This window comes from Mus musculus, chromosome 2 (assembly GCF_000001635.26).
Source record: "Mus musculus strain C57BL/6J chromosome 2, GRCm38.p6 C57BL/6J".
In the NCBI taxonomy this organism is placed as follows: Eukaryota; Metazoa; Chordata; class Mammalia; order Rodentia; family Muridae; genus Mus; species Mus musculus.
The window spans coordinates 69160737-69179009 of NC_000068.7; the positions used below are offsets into that span (position 1 = coordinate 69160737).

General features: G+C 42.3%; 1 protein-coding gene across 1 annotated transcript in view; it reads left to right on the forward strand.

Annotated features, from left to right (window-relative positions):
* Positions 1 to 18273, forward strand: part of Nostrin (nitric oxide synthase trafficker) — a 53531-nt gene that overhangs the window by 24937 nt on the left and 10321 nt on the right. The window contains exons 7-10 of the mRNA NM_181547.3: positions 334 to 432; positions 5146 to 5271; positions 14771 to 14869; positions 14967 to 15092. Of these exons, the coding sequence (NP_853525.3) occupies positions 334 to 432; positions 5146 to 5271; positions 14771 to 14869; positions 14967 to 15092 (450 nt within the window). The remainder of the gene's footprint in view (positions 1 to 333; positions 433 to 5145; positions 5272 to 14770; positions 14870 to 14966; positions 15093 to 18273) is intronic.

The following is an 18273-nucleotide window of genomic DNA, read 5'->3' on the forward strand; positions in this document are numbered from 1 at the left end:
ATTTATTCACAAACAAACCTCATTCTGAAATAAAAGAACTTCTCTCTAAATACCAGTCTTCCTTCTTTTCCTTTCCTTTCCTTTCCTTTCCTTTCCTTTCCTTTCCTTTCCTTTCCTTTCCTTTCCTTTCCTTTTCCTTTTCCTTTCCTTTCCCTTTCTTTCCTCCTTCCTTTCTTTCCTTCCTTCCTTTCTTCCTTCCTTCCTTCCTTCCTTCCTTCCTTCCTTCCTCCCTTCCTTTCTCTCTCTCTCTCTCTCTCTCTCTCTCTCTCTCTCTCTCTCTCTCTCTCTCTTTCTTCCTTTCTTCTTCTCTTGTTTGTGTGTTTCCATCTCTAGGCTAAGAAAAAATTAATGATGAGTACCAAGAAGCATGAAGCACTTTTCCACCTTGTAGAAAGCTCCAAGCAATCCCTGACCCAGAAGGAGAAGCAGAAGGTAAGCTATCATGGCAGCCAGATACACACAGTTTAGATAGAAATGTGGCTTCCTGCCCTCCATGGGAACACAGACAACTGGATGTCCCTCCCTCTGTAGGGATCTGAGGTTAACCAAGCGTGAAAAGGGACTCAAAAGTTACCTGTGGTCCACATAAAACCTTTGAAATATATCACTGACATGGCATATTAGGCTGTGGTATTCATAGTTTTGACAGAGAATCCTGCCTCCTCTACAAATAAGTAAATATACATAGTTATGTTTATGGGATAATATATAAAGCACTTTATATACTATACTAATATGTCATGAACATTAAAAACAAAAAGTCAAAATGCTTACAAGATAAGATAAAGATAAAATTGCATTTTAAATGGTTAGCTAAGATGGTATGTTCATATAATTAGAAAAAAATAATCATTAAGAATTCCCTTGGGGAAAGGTATGGGTTTAATCACAATAAATATAAATTTATATTTCTACCATTCATCTTGGCCATTTGAGCTTTGAAGATAGTAATTGCATTTATGTCAAGCTCTTGTCATACCTTCCTACATCACCTAGACTTTTCTTCTTCCTTTGAACAATGTGTTTGTCACCCTGAGCAGAACAGGGTATCTACTGAGATGGGTTCATTCCTTCTTCGTGTTTTCTTTCTTAGGGAAAACAATACAGCATTCCTGACAGAAATCTTTTAGAGACATTAGTGTACTCGTTGTTAACTTAGATAAAGCCAGATAATACACATAGAAATCCAAGTAGCCCAGATACATGCTAATGGACCACAAGGTCCATGATGCTGGAAGTGAAGGCTGTTGTGAGACTCCATACAGAGCAGTGCCCTCCTGCTGCAGAACCCAGGATTTCCCCAGCCACATCAAACTCCATTACTGTCCATGGGTGGGCCACAGCATTAATTCATGGGTTAAAGAAGAGTAAACTTGACAGCTGTGTTCTTAGACAAAAAAATGAACACAGGTAACATGGGGCTATACTGCATCTAGCCCAACTCTTGTTCCATGTGCCCCATGTTGGAAACTAAAACATTCCACAATTTCTCCAACATTAAGTCTCCCTTAAGGAAAGCAGCCAGCAACCATGGCACCCAGGAATCCTTAAAATGGGAAAGAAAATTGGCACCTCAAGCGGCTCTATCACTTCAGCTGAAGAAATTGTTAGTTGAATAACTTAAATTCACCGTTAGCAGGATTTGGGATGCTCTTACTTCTTCACGTGTCAGTCTTCACAGTTCAAAGTGATCAGAACAAGTTCAATAATGAGCAGCCGTGGAGGGAGGCTAATTCACGTTATGTAAAAATCCTCAGCACCAGGGCATGCCCAAGCCTTCCCAGACCTCATTAGAAGCTATTCTTCATCAATGTCAAGCAATAGCAAGAACAGAAAAGCTGTTGCAGATAAGCGGTGCGTTTCCTGTTCCTTCTTTAGCAGCTCCCCTGCGAGGTGAAATTCTGCAGTGCCCTCCACCCACCTTCCTATGGTGAATCTGTAATCATGACCTCTGCCTGTGCTAACGGCACCGGTCTCTCCCATAGTCACTGCTTAAGCTAGCAGCGGTGGCTTTGTTTTTAAAATCCTAGAGCTGAACACCAGAGCTGGCTTCCATTTCTCCCACACAAGGAAGCAACCGGTCATCATCCTCTGTCCTGGGGTCTCAGCAGTTCTTCCTGTTTTCCTGCTTAGCCATCCTGGTTCTCACCGGAAGCTAGTCTAGCCCCCCTCCCCCCCTTGTCCCCCTCCTCCCGGTCTTCTTTCTGCACCTTTCCATCCACTCCCAGAGGACTGTCATGTTTCTTTCCCCACTGTGGCTCTCACAGACGCTCTTCTGATTATGCCCTTTGTCTTGTCTCACTGAGATAGCCCCTCCCATCCCACAGCGGTTCTTCCCATCAGCCTTCTGAATTCCGAGGTCCATCTTACTTTGTTTGAGCTGCCAAAAGAAGTTACCATAGCCTGGGCAGCTTTAACAGCAGAAGGTATTTTCATAGTCTTTAAACAAACAAATAAATAAGACTCTGACCAGCCCACAAATAGAAACACCACACAGCTAGTTTAAGGAAGCTGCCCAAACACTTGTCCAGTACATACATCTTACTGAATTTCTGATCAGTCAGAATGGCCATAGTTCTATAATCCTAGAGATCAGGAACCTGCACACTCAGATTCTGGTGAGGGCCAAGACTGCAGACATCGAGTCATAGCCCCATATGGCAAAGAGAGAGCTCGGGGCTTCCTTTCATTGGGTCACTTATCTCATTCATGAGGGCTCCACTTGAGCCCTGACCACTTCCCAAAGACTCCCATTTCCTAATGCATTTCTGTAGATAAGTTAGGATTGGACATACAGATTCAGAGGTGCCCATCCACTCCGTCCAATGTACCCCCTGCCTTGGGAGAGCAGGAAGATTCGGAAGCAGCTCCCCATGGTCCTGTCCATCCAACTGTATCATCCTCTCTCCTGGCACTAAGATGCATTGATCTCTGCTCCATCTCCACCACGATGTTCATTTCTCAAGGCACCCAGCAAACTTCTTAGAAGCACTGTACATCATTTAACTCCCCCTCTGGAGACAGTCTCTTCTTTTAACTTTGTCAGTATCCCGTTCTTGGTTCTCCTACATCTTTGGACATTTTATCTTAGGCTCCTTTATGGATGTCATCTTTTTTTCCCACCTGGCCCTTATATATTACTGTGCCTGAGGATTTCTCACCAGGGACTCTCTGTTTAATTCACCATTATGTCTCCAGCGTCCAGGAAAACAGACGCAATATCAGGAACTCAGTAAATAATAGGTTCTCAATGTATATACCCCCCAAGGCTTCAACTCTCATTTCTACGCTGACAGTGCCTCAATTTATATCTCTAGCTGTATCTGTCAGTAAACCATACCTCTAGAGATCATCTTCCCACCTAAGATAACTCTTTTCCCCATTCCCGTCAGCTCTAACCCTCAAACCAAATGCTTCGTGACTTGTTAACAAGGACTTCTCCCTTCCACCATTCACTCTGGTCACGATCTTTGCCTGGATTGCTGCAATTAATGAATGGGTTGCTTTGCCTTGAACATTGGCTCTTACTGTCCCTTGCCTACAGGGTGGCTTTCCTGAAGCCCAAGTCAGCAGCATGTTCTTTTATGAAAAGCCTTTGAAGTTTTTCTAGTGGCTTCAGAATATGGCTTACTTTCTGTCACGTGACGGGCGAAGGCCTTCCTGACTTGACCTTGCCTCCCGCTCCACCATTGTTTCTGGCTCTTCTTTCTGTGCTCTGAGCCATCAATTCTTGCCTATATCAGGGTATCATTTCATTATCAGGTAAAAATGCACAGGCTCGTGTTTCTACAGATAGATGTGGCTCATTACACCCGAAATACAGAACTGAATGTGCCTTGCATCGGTCATACATCACAGAGCGGCAGCGTATTGACTGGAATAATAAAGTGAACAGTATTAATATTCAGCATCTTGAATGAATGTTCACTATTATTGTAACATTCGTCACAATGTCCTTAAACATAAAGAGGGTCATTCATAAAATCCTCTATCTCTGTCCTTGAAACTGCTAAACTGCTAACATCAGGAGCGTCCTTCAAGTGCAGTTCAACGACTATGTGTATGAGAGTCAGCTGAGGGCCTACTACAAACTCACTACAGAGGTGGCTAATAATTGAATATCTCTACTGGGGGCCCTAGAAGTTGCTACTTTACACATTCTAGTTCATATCTAAGAATATTAAAGTTGAGAGTCATTCATGCAATCCCAATCCTCATTTCTCAGAGATGAAATCGCTTGTCTGGACATTTTCAATAGCCATTTCGGCTACGGTGGTCCAGAGAGTTTTGTGTAACCTTGATTTCCCAGAGACTTAGCAATCAGAATGGCTAATGTCATTGTCTGGAACTCTTTGTGAGAGACGGATCCCCGGAGAGCAAAATGGAAGGAAACCATGTGTCTGGCTGCCTTAACCTGAAGCTAACATGGGCATGGATCTTAAGCTCAGTGCTGCAGTAGGTGACGTAGGTGACAGACAGGTGGTACACTGTGGATCTCACCTGGGTCACCTTATTGAATCCTCCCAGGAACTCAGCGAAGTGGGGGCCATCATCCCCATCAGAGATGTAAAACAACCCTGTACCTTATGAAGACGATATAACTTGTCCTGTAGCAGAAATGAGATCTCTGACCCATGATGCCTCGTTCCAAAGCTCTACTTCTAGCGTTAAGATGTCAGACAGTTTGGTAATCTATTATAGAAATGGGTTTAAAAATTATATGAGTCAACAAGTCTCTACTTGTCCTGGGAAGGAATGGAGAAACCTAAAGGTTTATTGAATAAGATTACAGGATGGGCCAATGGATTGCAGCTTGAGTTAAAGATCTCAGACCTGTACTATAAGTGGTTAAATTCAGTCACTTGGCCTTCTTGGTATGAGGAATGTAGACAAATCACTTCATGTAGACAATCCAATTCCCTCAAATGTAAAGCTGAGGGTATATTGAAGGACATCAGTGTTCATTAACAGTTTCATAAGTCAAAACCAAAAAGACCTAGGTTTTGTCTTCTATAAAGTAACTATTATTTATAAAGCGCTAATGTGAAACACTTGTCCCTGGGCCACATACAATCAATTCATGGGTTGGCAAGCACACTCTTATAAATGTGGCAATAACTGTGTGGCACTGATATTTTACTTTAGCTCCTCAACAAACTGAAAAAATCAACTGAAAAACTGGAAAAAGAAGATGAAAGTTACTACCAAAAAAACATGGCAGGCTATTCTACCAGGCTGAAGTGGGAAAGCACCCTGGAAAACTGCTACAAGGTAAGTTAGACATTCATATTAACCTTCTTCCAACAGGCTCTGTGTGATCTGGAAAGTGGAGGTCGGATCCTCATTTGAAAGACATGATTTCTTTCTTGGCTATGGCACTCACTGATACTGTGGCAGTAGACAAACGATTTTTTCTCTCACGTTGTTTCCATTTCTCTATGAGCATAATCACCAACAAAAGCTCATATGCATCACTAGCCAGACTTTCTGTTTCTACATCTCAGTGAAGAGTGAGCTAAAAAACTTCTATCAAAGAAGAATATAAATTAAAGCTTAGAGATTCAGAAAGGGGTTTTAGCTGACAGTGATAGAGCAGTCTTCATTAGGTGTTTTGTTGGGCAACCAATATCCAACAATGAGTAAGGTACTAAACTCAAAACCTTAAATGTGCTTGTTAGTAACACAGACCCACAAAAAAAAAAAAAATGAATTCTGACAGCTGGAGAAATTGCTCTGTGGTTGAGAGCACTGGCTCCTCTTCCAGAAAACCAGGATTCAATTCCCAGCACCTACATGGCAGCTTTCGACCATCTGTAATTCCAGGTTCAGTAACTCCAGCACTCCCTTCTGACCGCTACAGTTAATGCATCTATGTTGATACCCAGAAAATAAAATGAAATAAATTTTTTTTAAAGAATGAATTGTGCCAAATTGACAAAGACAGGTAAAAGGTGCAAATGCACAAGTCAAGGCAGAAAATCAAAATCACTACTAAACAGGTGACAAGATAATCATTCGTCAAAGTTAGGAAGTCATAATGTCACGGTTTGTATATTCTCGGGCCAAGGAGTGGCACCATTTGGAGGTGTGGCCTTGTTGGAATAGTGTGACTCCTTGTTGGAGTAGGTGTGTCACTGTGGGTGTGGGTATAAGATCCTCACCGTAGTTGCCTGGAAGTCAGTCTTCCACTAGCAGCCTTTGGATGAAGACATAGAACTCTCAGCTCCTCCTGCACCATGCCTGCCTGGTTACTTTCATGCTCTCACTTGATGATAAGGGACGGAACCTCTGAACCTGTAAGCCAGTCCCAATTAAATGTTTTTTTATAAGACTTGTCTTGTTCATGGTGTCTGTTCACAGCAGTAAAACCCTAACTAATACAGATAATATCTAGTATTAACAAGGATTTTAAAAATAGGTATTCTTGAGCCCTTCTAATGAGAATAAGTTAATAGTATCTGGGAAAGCAGAAATGTGTTCTTGCCTCTAATACAGAAGTTCCCTTGTAGGCATATATCCTGAAAAAAAAGGTTTAGTGTGTACTAAAAGGAAGCATTGTTTTGTCATAACTTATAGTAAAAAAAAAAAAAGAGCGAGGAACAAAATGTTTATTATAGGATAGTTCATTATTAGATGGTAAGAAAACATTGCACTCAATCTTCATATCCATCAGAAGAATACCCTTACAATATGCTTTAATTTATAAAATAGCTCAATTTCCAGCTATTAAATTAACCCAACCTATATTTAAATATGAATTAACCTCAAAACAATGATATTAGAGAAAACATATCATTTATGCATCTATGCAGGAAAATTTCAACTCACACCTAACCTATATTGGGGTGACATGTGCTTGTAAACACATTCCTCGTGTCCAGACCTGTGTTGAACCAGGGAAATGAAACTCCTTGTGGACCACCGCAGGACTGCAGTACGCAGTCTCCCAGCCTCTGAATGCTCTTGATAAAGCAATAGAACCACTTGCCAGGGCTAACCACTACTTCAAATATATATGAACAGCTTCGCTGTGTCTATTTTCAAATCAACACAAACACGATCATTGTCCTGGTTAGGTGTCTACTGCTTTAACAAGGCACTCTGACCAAAAGCCACTTAAGGAGGAAAGGGTTTATATGCCTTATAGGTTACAGTCCATCACTGGAGGAAGCCAAAGCAAGAACCCAGAGGCAGGAATTCTAAGCAGAGACCACAGAAGAATGCCGCTTCCTGGTTTTCTGTCTATGGCCTATGGCTTGCTCAGCGACCCTTCTTATACTATATTCCCAAGGGTGAAACAACCTATGGTGGGCAGGGCCTTTCCAGTTTTATCATTAATCAGGAAAACCCCCTGCAGATTTGCCTCTAGGCCAATCTAATGGAAGCATTTTCTCAATTAAGATTCCTTCTTCCCAGATGACCCTAGCTTATATCAAGTTAACAAAACAAAAAACAAACAACAAAAACGTAGCATAATCACAGGAAACAATGATCAACTTTGGTTGGTAAGAACATGGATATTTTTGTTTCATTTTATGTATGTATTCTAAGTTTTTAAAAATGTTTAAAACAGTTACATATGAAAAAAAAATGTGTGGTGGTGGTGGTGGTGGACTTCTTTAATCCCAGCACTCAGGAGACAGAGGCAGGTGGATCTCTAATTTTGAGGCCAGCCTGGTCTATAGAGTGAATTCCAGCATACCCAGGGCTACCCAGAGAAATTCTGTATAAAAAAAAAAACAAAAACAAAAAATAAAAAACAAAACTTAACCAAACAAAAACAAATAAGTAACCGAGGGACTAACCTGTATCCAGGGCATGGCATTCCGTGTGATCAGGCACTGAACTAAGTATATTCATGTTCATTCTATTTTATTTTACAACCTTATGAAGAAATTAATAATTTTACTCCCAGTTGATAGCTGAGAAAGTGGAGGCTAGAGAGACAAAGTTGCTTGGCCAACATCATTTTGAGTTTCAGCAGGCTCCTACAACCAGTAAGAATGGGGAGAGGGAAGCTTACAACCAAGCAAGGACTGGAGGGCTCTCTGGTCTCTTGAGTTCAGTCACTTTCAGGGAGGGATAGATGGGGAGGTAGAAGCGAAATAGGAACTCCTATCAAAGAGAAGAAGATATGGGGACACAAGAAGCCCTTCCTCCAATCAGTTTTTTGGGTTTCGTTTGTTTGTTTTCAAAGTCTCAGTCAGTCTGTAGGCCAGTATGGCTTTCGATCATGGTGGTCCTCCTGCATCACCCTCTCACATATTGAGGTTATAAGTGTGTACCACTGCCTGGATTATCACATCACCGAATACAGGATCCTGGCCCCGCCCTTCTTTATGCTAAGAAAATCTCAGATATAGATGATGAAAGATTTGAATACTATCTCTGTCATTTGAAGTCAGGGCTGACCTTCCTCAGCTCCCAGGACGCCCAGAGAAGCTATGGCTTCCCACAAGTCTAGCTTCCAGGGATGGCCCTGGAGACAGGTGTCTAGGTACCCTTCAAGGACTACAAGAAAAAAAATGTGTATATTTATCATCTCCATCTTCCTGAGCCCGTATCTATGTCACAGCAGGGGACAACAGCAGCAGATCTATCTTGTCACAATTGACTTCACACTAGTTAATACCTAACCAGGGTTAGGTACTTCGGACACTGTTTCTACCACAGGGTTTTATGAGCTCTCTAACCCCTCTATGTGATTCCTCCTCTCCCGTTAAGAGCCTCCCAGACCCATAATCCTAGCACGCAGGAGGCAGAAGCAGGATGATTGCCTCAAGTTTAAGGCCAGTTTGGTCTAGACAGCAAGTTCCAGTCCAGACTGAATCATTTAGCAAGACAAGACCCAGATTCAGAAAAAAAAAAAAAAAAAAAAAAAAAAACGAAACAAACAAACAAACAAAAAAAAAAAAACAAGGAAATCCTCCTCCCTCTCTCCAGTCTCTTCCAGTCATTTTCTTTAAATTGCAACATTGTGGAAATTATCTTCTTTCCTCCCAAAGTCATGTTATGGAAGCAAGATACATATTCATTTAAAAATTAAAAGAGTTCCTTTCAACTTCAGCTTTTTCATTGTTTTGTTAGAATTGGAACTTAGGTGTGAAATCTACCAAAAGGCACACTCAGAAGGGTAGGATTCTCTTTTAACTCTCTTGGGTCCCAGACCCCACTGTGTTGTTGGCCACTGGGGCCTGCTCTCCCTGTGGGGTCACAGCTCCTGGCACCCTAACTTCCTCTGGGCTGGCTTCTGTCTCCTGAGCACCAGTCACCTGAATGAAGACGACACTGTAGTGTCCTTCTACATGGACCCTCAATGATGCTCTCACTTCACAATAGCTTGCCTTCTGTGTGGTTGGTCTATCCCCACAGCTCAGTGACTCACATGCTTCTGTGCATTCTGTCTTTTGTATATTTATAATTATAACTCCAAGCATGAAATGTGAAATTTCATGTAACGCTGCACAGTGCCAGTTGTTGCTCAGTGAAAGAACAATGAACGGTTTTTAGAAGGTGGCTCTAAGATACTGCCTCAAAGCATCAGGGTACCTGCGAAAATTCACCCCAGACACAGTGTCTCAGAACTCCTGAATGAATTTTGGAAGGACACGGGTAACTTCTAGACATGCTGTAGTTTGAAATCCGTGCTATGGAAATAGTAGAACACATCTTCTGTTTGAAAGCAATTCAAAGGAAAATGCCATCTCTCCGAGATCCTCGCTTAGTACCCGGAAGCCAGAGCAGCAGAAACTGAGAGAATGAATGAGGAGCATGAATTATCTGAGCCCAGACAGCCTCTAAATCTGCCATCCCTCCCTCGGTAACTGTCTAACAGTCCTTCCTTCTCCTGTGCTGTCAAACAGCTGGAGGCCCTTCAGAATGTCTTGTCTCTCTATCAACTATTTTTAAGCAGAAAGAACACGACACTAGAAAGCAATAACTCATTAAATGAGATATGGATTTTCCCCTTTGCACAGTGGAATTTATTTCTGCCTCTTTTCATGAGCAAACACAAATCATTTTAATGATTTCTCTGAAATGTAATTAAAGCTGTTAAACATTCCCATCTCTACGAAAGGACAGCAGTTATTCTAATCTCAGATTGATGCTTGCGGTTCTTGCTTATCGATGGAAAGAGACAGCTGCTGCCCAGAGTGCACTGTGTTCTAAGTCTGACTTTGATTTCCGACCCCCACATCCTTTGCTTCCATTTGCTAAGCTGAAACAGCTGACTTCTTGATTTTTTTTTTTTAAATAAGGTAAGGACTTTTTTCTTTTTTGAGGTGATCCAAACCAGTGACCTGCATTTGTTATGCAAGATTTTAATTCTGCCTTAGAGGAATCAACACATTTGATAGGTTATTATTTTGCCTTTTTAATTCTTTATCTGGTAGACAAAAGGACAGTTGGTCACATTCTATCGGCTTTTATTCCCGACCTGTGATTTGAGAGAAAGTCTCAGGAGACACTGACTATCTCAGAGGCACTTGGCTCCCTTAATTTATCAAAAATGGTGTAGCCCTCTGATCAGGAGGCTGTGAAGGTGTGACTGCAGGCTTCCCATCAAAATGTCAGGGTGTGGGCACAAAAAACCAAAATCTAAATGTCTCTGTGTTGGCACAGATGTTTGTTGTTATTGTTAATCCCTTGGTTGCTGCCATTTAAAGAAACAATAAAACGATCTTACATCAATAAGCAAATTATAGCCTATCATCCACTGGAATATCATCAGCCTTAACTCCGTGTCTACAACATGGATGTGCTGTATGCATACATTTGATGATTCTTCCTGCTTGAGACCTACATTGGTCAAGTACAGAGAGTGAGAAAGCTGACTGGTACCTGTTAGGGCTGGAAAGAGGCAGGATAGGCGGTTGTTACATCGTGTGTAGAGAGTTTCCAATTTACAAGATGAAAAGTACCATGGGCATTGTACTGGCAAGGGTGGCATGGTAGTGTGAATATTCTTCAGAACAGTGAACTGTGTCTTTAAAAGGATGTGGTTTGTATTAGGTAAATCTGATCATGCTTAAACACATAAATTCAGATTGCAAACACAGAAGGATATAAACAGCAAATTGGATCTAGCACATGGACGTAGAAGGACACCAGAGTGGATCAGGCTAGTTAGTGGTAACCTTGTGACTTTCTGCTGTCCCACCTGCTTACCAAAAGCCTCGATACCCAGCCATCCTTCTTCCCTGTGGTCATGGTACCCATCAGTTTTCCCAGAGCCTTGACCTTATCAAAACAGCATGTGGAGACTGTCTTGGACACCTGCCATCTCTGTCAGATCACATAGACCTCTGGGCATCTATACTGCAGCCTGCACTATCCAAACTGTCTAAAAATGTCCCCTGAAGGCTTCACCTGGCCTCAGTTTTGAACTTTACCATCCATTCCAAAGCTATAAATCAGCATAATAAGTGGCAAGAGTCCAGTAGCTTACTCTAGAATCCAGTGACATTGCATTAGAGTGCTAGTAGCCAGCAAAGCTGCCTGCCGTGGAGCCTTCACAAGCCTAACAACTGTGTGCTTCCTTAGTCACCCTTGCTAGCTAAAGCTATACTCCAGATGTTGTAATTTTTGTTATCCTACATAAGATCTGGAGGTCGTGTTCTTACCTTTAAGCAATAGACTCTGGCGCTCCAACTCTCATGTAGGTTAGCATTCAGAACTGATTAGAACTACTATTATCAAATAATCTCTTGAAGACTGGAGAATGGGGACTGGAGAGATGGTTCAGTGGTTAAAGTATTCCTAAGGCACCAGGCAAACATGTGGCATGGACACATATGTGGAGGCAAAATGCTAAAACACATACAATAAGATAAATAAATCTTTTTTTAAAAGACCAGAGTTATCCCTCATAGTGCTGTAATGTTCTACATGAGAGACTAGGGAGATAAGCAGCCAGCAATCTTACCCAATGAGAGCTGTAAATATCAGTAAAGATTAGCCTGACAATTGATATGACCACAGGTGTATTAATGGCATGGGTGTTATGGGAGTAAACAAGTGTTTCTAACTGAATTTAAACTATCATTCCTGGTAGTGTCAGCAAAGCCAAAATTCCACAACTGGCTAGGCCCTAAGGGAAGCCCCAATATCCCCTAAATGAGCATAGCACAACTTGCTCCTGAAGTTCTTGCCTTTATACCCACTATATTAGTTCATCTCTGACCACTCATCAGAGAAGCGTATTTTTTGAAGCTGATAGCTACAACAGAAACTCAAAAGTGGTCACAGTACAGAGAATGAGATTGTGGTGTGTTCAGCCTGATATAGGACATCTATGGCATATTCCTTCACCCAAGGCTCAGGGGTCATTGTGGAAGAGGGGCCAGAATGACTGCAAGTGCCAGAGGGAATGAGCATGTGCACTCAAACAGCATGCTGGGAAGGACAGCACTGCTGCGCTCACAAACTCACAACAGGGATGGCTGTGTATGTAATATTGACACAAGCTCGAGCCAGCCAAAAGTCTAGCATGGATGGGCAGGGGCTCATAAAGTGCCACTCCAGTGAAAGAACTCTCGGCGACAGCTGATGGCTTCTGCTTGAGGGAGTATCAGTTTTCTTCAGGGATGCAGTGAGTGAGAGAGTACTCATGCTCCGGTAGATTGCCCTTATCCCCAGGTGCTTACAGTGACAATGAGTGGACACAGGGAATTTAAAAACAGCATGTGAAGTTGGGTGGAAGAAGTAGAGGGGAGACAAGGGAAGAGATTGGAGGGGAGGGAAAGGAGGCGCATTTGATCAAAGCAGGTTGAATGTAGGCATGAAATTTTCAAGCAATAAAAGCTTATATACATAAAATAAAAGGCTCTGAAGGCTGGAGAGATGGCTTAGTGCTTAAGAGCACTTGCTGCTCTTACAGAGGACCTGAGTCCAGTTCTCAGGACTCATATCAGGAGGCTCATAACTTCCTGTAACTCTAGTTTCAGAGGATCTGATGCCTTCTGCTCTCTGTGGGCACCTGCAGGTATGCGGTGTCCCCAAACTCATGCAGATACACATCTATACATAAATAAAAATAATATATAACTTTAATTTTTTAAAAAAGAATAGAGAATACTGGGGCTGAGATATAGCTTACTCAGTAGATTTGCCTAACAAACACAAGGCCATATGTTCAATCCCTGTCACCACACACACACACACACACACTCACACACACTCACAAACACTCACACACCCCCTCTCATACACACTCACTCACACACACTCTCACACACACCCTCTCATACACACTCACACACAAACATACACACACACACACACATGCACACACATGTATACACACACATGTGCACATACACACTCACACATAGACATACACACACATACACACATGCACACACACACACTCACACATATGAGGTGATGTTACATGTTTATCATCTCATCCATTCCTGCCTGCAGGATGTAGAGGCAACAGGACCACAAGTTCATATCATCCTTTAGGTGTCATCCATCGCAACTTTGAGGCTAGCCTGGGCTATCTGAAACCTTGTCTCAAAAATAGGGGGGAAATGACAATAGAATATGGTATCCTTTTTGTTGTTTGTTCATCTATTTAAATACTTTATTTAAAAACTTTTGCAATAAAAAAATTAAAATACAGTATCATTTTCTTCCCTCCAACCCGTCCTTTGTTACCTCTCCCTCACTTCACCTCAAATTCATGGCCTCTTTTTCCTTAACTATGATTGGTATAGCTTATTCTAACATATAATAGGAGCCACACCCAATTACAATTTCTACAAGAAATTCCATGCTAGGAACAAAAATGGGTTGAGCCCCTGGCACTAGCCGGGGAACTTGCCAGTGGAAGAAGTCTGCCCAAGAAACCTCCCCATCTCCATTCTGGTAGCTTAGCTAATAACTTGCTTATAGGTGTGTGTTTCCTGATTTTAGCTCTTCTTCTTTCTTTCTTTCTTTCTTTCTTTCTTTCTTTCTTTCTTTCTTTCTTTCTTTCTTTCTCTCTCTCTTTCTCTCTTTCCTTCTTTCTTTCTTTCAATAAAAAGACTTATTTTATTTCTATTTATGTTATGAACGTTTGTCTGGTCTGTGTGACACCGGTGCTGGGAACTGAACCTTTGGAAGAGCAGCCCTGCCGCATCTCCCCAGGCCCTTGTTTTAGCTTCTCTACAAATGGCAGCACTACTGTAATGAGACCACGAAGAAGCTGAGCATTTTCCTTCCCTAGTTCCTATAAAACTGTAAATAAACATCTTTCCCACTGGCCCTCTTTTTTTTTTTTTTTTTTTTTTTTGTAATTAATTCTTGTCTCCAGTTCTTCTTTTGATGAAACCAGGGACCATCACGTCATCTTTACACCTACAGAGACAAGCAGGCGGATGCTCCTTGCCTGTTTTGTCAACAATTTTGGAAGTATTTGGTGTCTAAAAACATTTCTAAGACCTGCAGATGGGTCTTCCTGGGCTTTAGTTGCCTCTAAAACATCAAAGCTTCGTCTTATGCCTTCTTCTCTCTTTGTCTCCTTTTTTTTTTTTTAATTTTATAAACAGCGGGTAACTTGTAGCATCTGCCTACATGCTGTGGGAGGATAAAAGATCACAGGGAAGCTTGTGAGTTAAAGGAATCTTAAGTGGGGGCATTAGGATTGTAAGTCATATCCTTGCCCTGGGAATCCCCCTGTACTGCACTTTGGATATACAAAGGCAAATCTGGACAGTTTGCTCAAGCTATCTCACCGTGGAGTGTGTGGGAGGGCTGACAAGCTTTGCATTTTTATTCTCTTCAGAGCATGCTGGAGCTGGAGAAGGAAAGAATTCAACTTTTATGCAATAACTTAAACCAGTACAGCCAACATATTTCTCTTTTTGGACAAACGCTGACCACAGTGAGTAGTGGAGACCTGTTTCTGGTTATGCGCGGTAGGTAAGGCTGGCAGGAATCAGTTCTTCAACCACCCCACTCTGCTTTTCCCGGTGTTCCAGTGCCACACACAGATCCACTGTGCCATCAGCAAGGTTGATGTTGAAAAAGATATCCAGGCTCTAATGGAAGAAACTGCAATCCTGTCTATAGAAAACAAATCGGAGCTTCTCCTGGCTGACTATTTTGTAAGTATGGAGGGGCAGGAAGTGCCTTTACCAGCTCATCTTGGCCACGTATTGAGAAGTCAGGCTAAGAACAACGATAAAAAAAAAAAAAAAAAAGAGTGTCTTCTCCCTGTTTCCAAGCCCTCATCTCAGACTCCCTAGCCCAAAGCTGACCTTTGAACTCTTAATCTTACTGCTTCCACCTCCAGAAGGCTGGGATTGCAGACGTGTCATCATAGCCTGGGTGGAACGCTCATAAAGATGTTATTTTTGTCCATAGTGGTATAAATAATAACAAAAACAATCCGCGAGTTACAACCGCAGTAGTCCCTTCGAGGGAAGAAGAACTGGCCAAGTTTTAGGATCTTGCTGGGTCTTTGTCTTGGTCAGTGTCACATGTTGCCAGAACAGAATACAACGGACTTGGTAACTGACAGAGATTAGAAGTTGAATTATGGTTCAGGGCTGGGAAGTCCTGGTTGAGCGAATCTGTCCAGGGTCTTCCTTGACGCATCATTACACAGCAGGAAAATGACATCACATGGGCAAGAGAGCAAAGGCTGAACTGTGACAATCTCATTCCCAGGACAATGACATTAGTCCATTCATGAGGGAAACACTCACGTCTAATGTTCTCAAAGTCCACCTTCTCAGTGCTTCCACTCAGTGGTGGGGGGAGTGTTTCTTGTTTTGTTTTGTTTTGTTTTGTTTTGTTTTGTTTTGTTTTGTTTTTCTAGACAGGGTTTCTCTGTGTAGCCCTGGCTGTCCTAGAAGCTGATCTGTAGATGAGGCTGGCCTTGAATTCAGAGATCTACCTGCCTCTGCCTCCCAAGTGCTGAGATTGAAGGTCTGTGCCACCACTGCCTATTTTTCTATCTCATGAACTTTGAGAGGCATTTAAATCACGTAGTCTTTTGTAAAAGTGAGCGTTCAGTGACCTATAAGTGACCATTATATTGGTTTTCTACACAAATGGTAAATTGACTCCAAATTTACTAGCTTACACATTGACTGTCTCACATCTTAAATGGGTCAGGGCCTCTTAATCCCTCACTTGGCAAGGGTAAAGGGCTTTAGATGCTCAAAGCTCTATGAGGAAAGGCTTAATTTCCAAGTTCACTCAGGTGACTTGGCAGGGCTATGAAGGTCCTCAAGAGCTGAAAATGAGAAATGTCATTTCTTTTCGTATAAAGTAGTTTCATTATAGCATCACCATATATATATATATGGCTGGGATTGCAGATGTGTCATGGGGTGCGCACATGCGCGTGCGCGCACACACATACACACACACACACACATTAAATTCTGCAATGTGAATCTGTCCATCTCTGCCCTTGCAACCCGTGGCAGCCTGCTTGCCTCTGGATGAAGGACCTGGAGCCCAGTTCAGAATACAGGGGGTGGGGGGAGGAGGAGAAGGGGACATGCTCTGAATCCCGACAAGATTAATCTCTCCCCACTTCCACCAGCCACACAAGCAGCCAGTTGTTTTTTATTTATTTTATTTATTCAATGTGTGATTAATTTATCAGCTCCCCTTATAGATGGTTGTGAGCCACCATGTGGTTGCTGGGAATTGAACTCAGGACCTCTGGAAGAATAGTCAGTGCTCTTAACCATTGAGCCATCTCACCAGCCCACCAGTTGTGTTTTTGTTTTTGTAATTATCATTATTTTCCTACCCTGGCACCCAGGGATTGCATCTGCTGTTTTCTTGCAAAGGGTAATGAAAATGATGCCCCTACTCTCAACTTATCAATAAAATAAGGGCATTCTGGGAAAATCAACCAGGGTTCTATTGCAATGTAGGAAGTTAGGATGGTTCATCTTTAATTGACATGCTTGAGGGAATTTATGGTTTTTAAGAAACTTCAGTGTAATAGAATTCAACTGTATAGCTAAATCTGTCTCAAATGACTGACTAGCATTGTCAAGATATCCTTAAGGCTAAGTATCTCAGAGCCTCAATTCTCAGTCATGGGCAGTCCAGGGAAACATGGTGTATGCCTTAGAAAGAAAACCCTTTAATCAATCTGTTATATTTGTGTGGGGGTGACACTCTCACTTTGCACCCTGGGAGACCTCCTCTTTACAGTGGCTTACCTAAAGCCAGCTATCTCCCACGGCCCCCCCCCCCCCCGTAGTTCTAGCTTTTCCACTCCCTGAACAGCTCATCCATCCCCCTATGGGCCCAGCCACCTTCTGACCCACCAGCTTGATTTTCTTCTTTTCATCTAACCCTGAAGGAATCCTCATGTACCACCAGGTATTGTGGCTTATGCTTATAATACCAGCACTTGAGAGGCTGAGGCAGGAGGATTGCTGTAAGTTCAAGCCCAACAGACCAAACTAAATAGTGAGATCCTGTCAAACACACACACACACAAACTTGGCAGCTTCAGTCCTAACCTCCAGACTAATCCACACAGGCTGCATGTTCTTCCAGCAGGGTTTTTGCTCAAGCAGATTGTACTTATTGCTCCTGACAGACTCTCCACAGTGTTCCTCTCTCCTTTCTTTGCACTGTCCTCCCTTTGTTGGACCAGGAAGCCCGGTAAAGTCTATAGTCTTGATGTCTGTGCCATTACTGCATACATGCAGCCTTGAATTGCCGGTCCTCCTAATGTGCTTCAGGAGCTAACCAGGTAGAACACGCTCTGGGGCTGAGTCTAGCTCTACTAGTAGTCCCAACGCCAAGCCAACAAGGCATTCAATGCACATTTGTTCCACTCCCAAGGCAATCCTAACTTGAGGCTCACACAGGGTCCTACAGTGGATGAGTGAAAGCCTCGGGCTTGAATCAATATCAATTATGTCTTGAAACATGAAGTATCCTACAAATAGTTTATTTATCAAGAACCTGAAATCACTATAGAAAATCTTTCCCTCCAAGAATAATTTGTTTTACTAAATAAACGCTCACCCGTGCACTGACAAATTGTGAATGAGATGCATCCATATCAGTCAGGCCTACAACAGGGAGAACAATGTGTGTAAACCAGTCTTCCTTCGTTTTTTTTTTTTTTTTTTCAATCCTGCCTACCCTGGTAAAGTTAAAACCACCAAAGATAATGACTGGGGGTCTCAGAACAGCTAGGAGCAGTGACTCTCATTTCTCCCTTATGTCTTAGTCAGGCCTTCTAGTCCTGCACAAACATCATGACCAAGAAGCAAGGTGGGGAGGAAAGGTTTATTTATT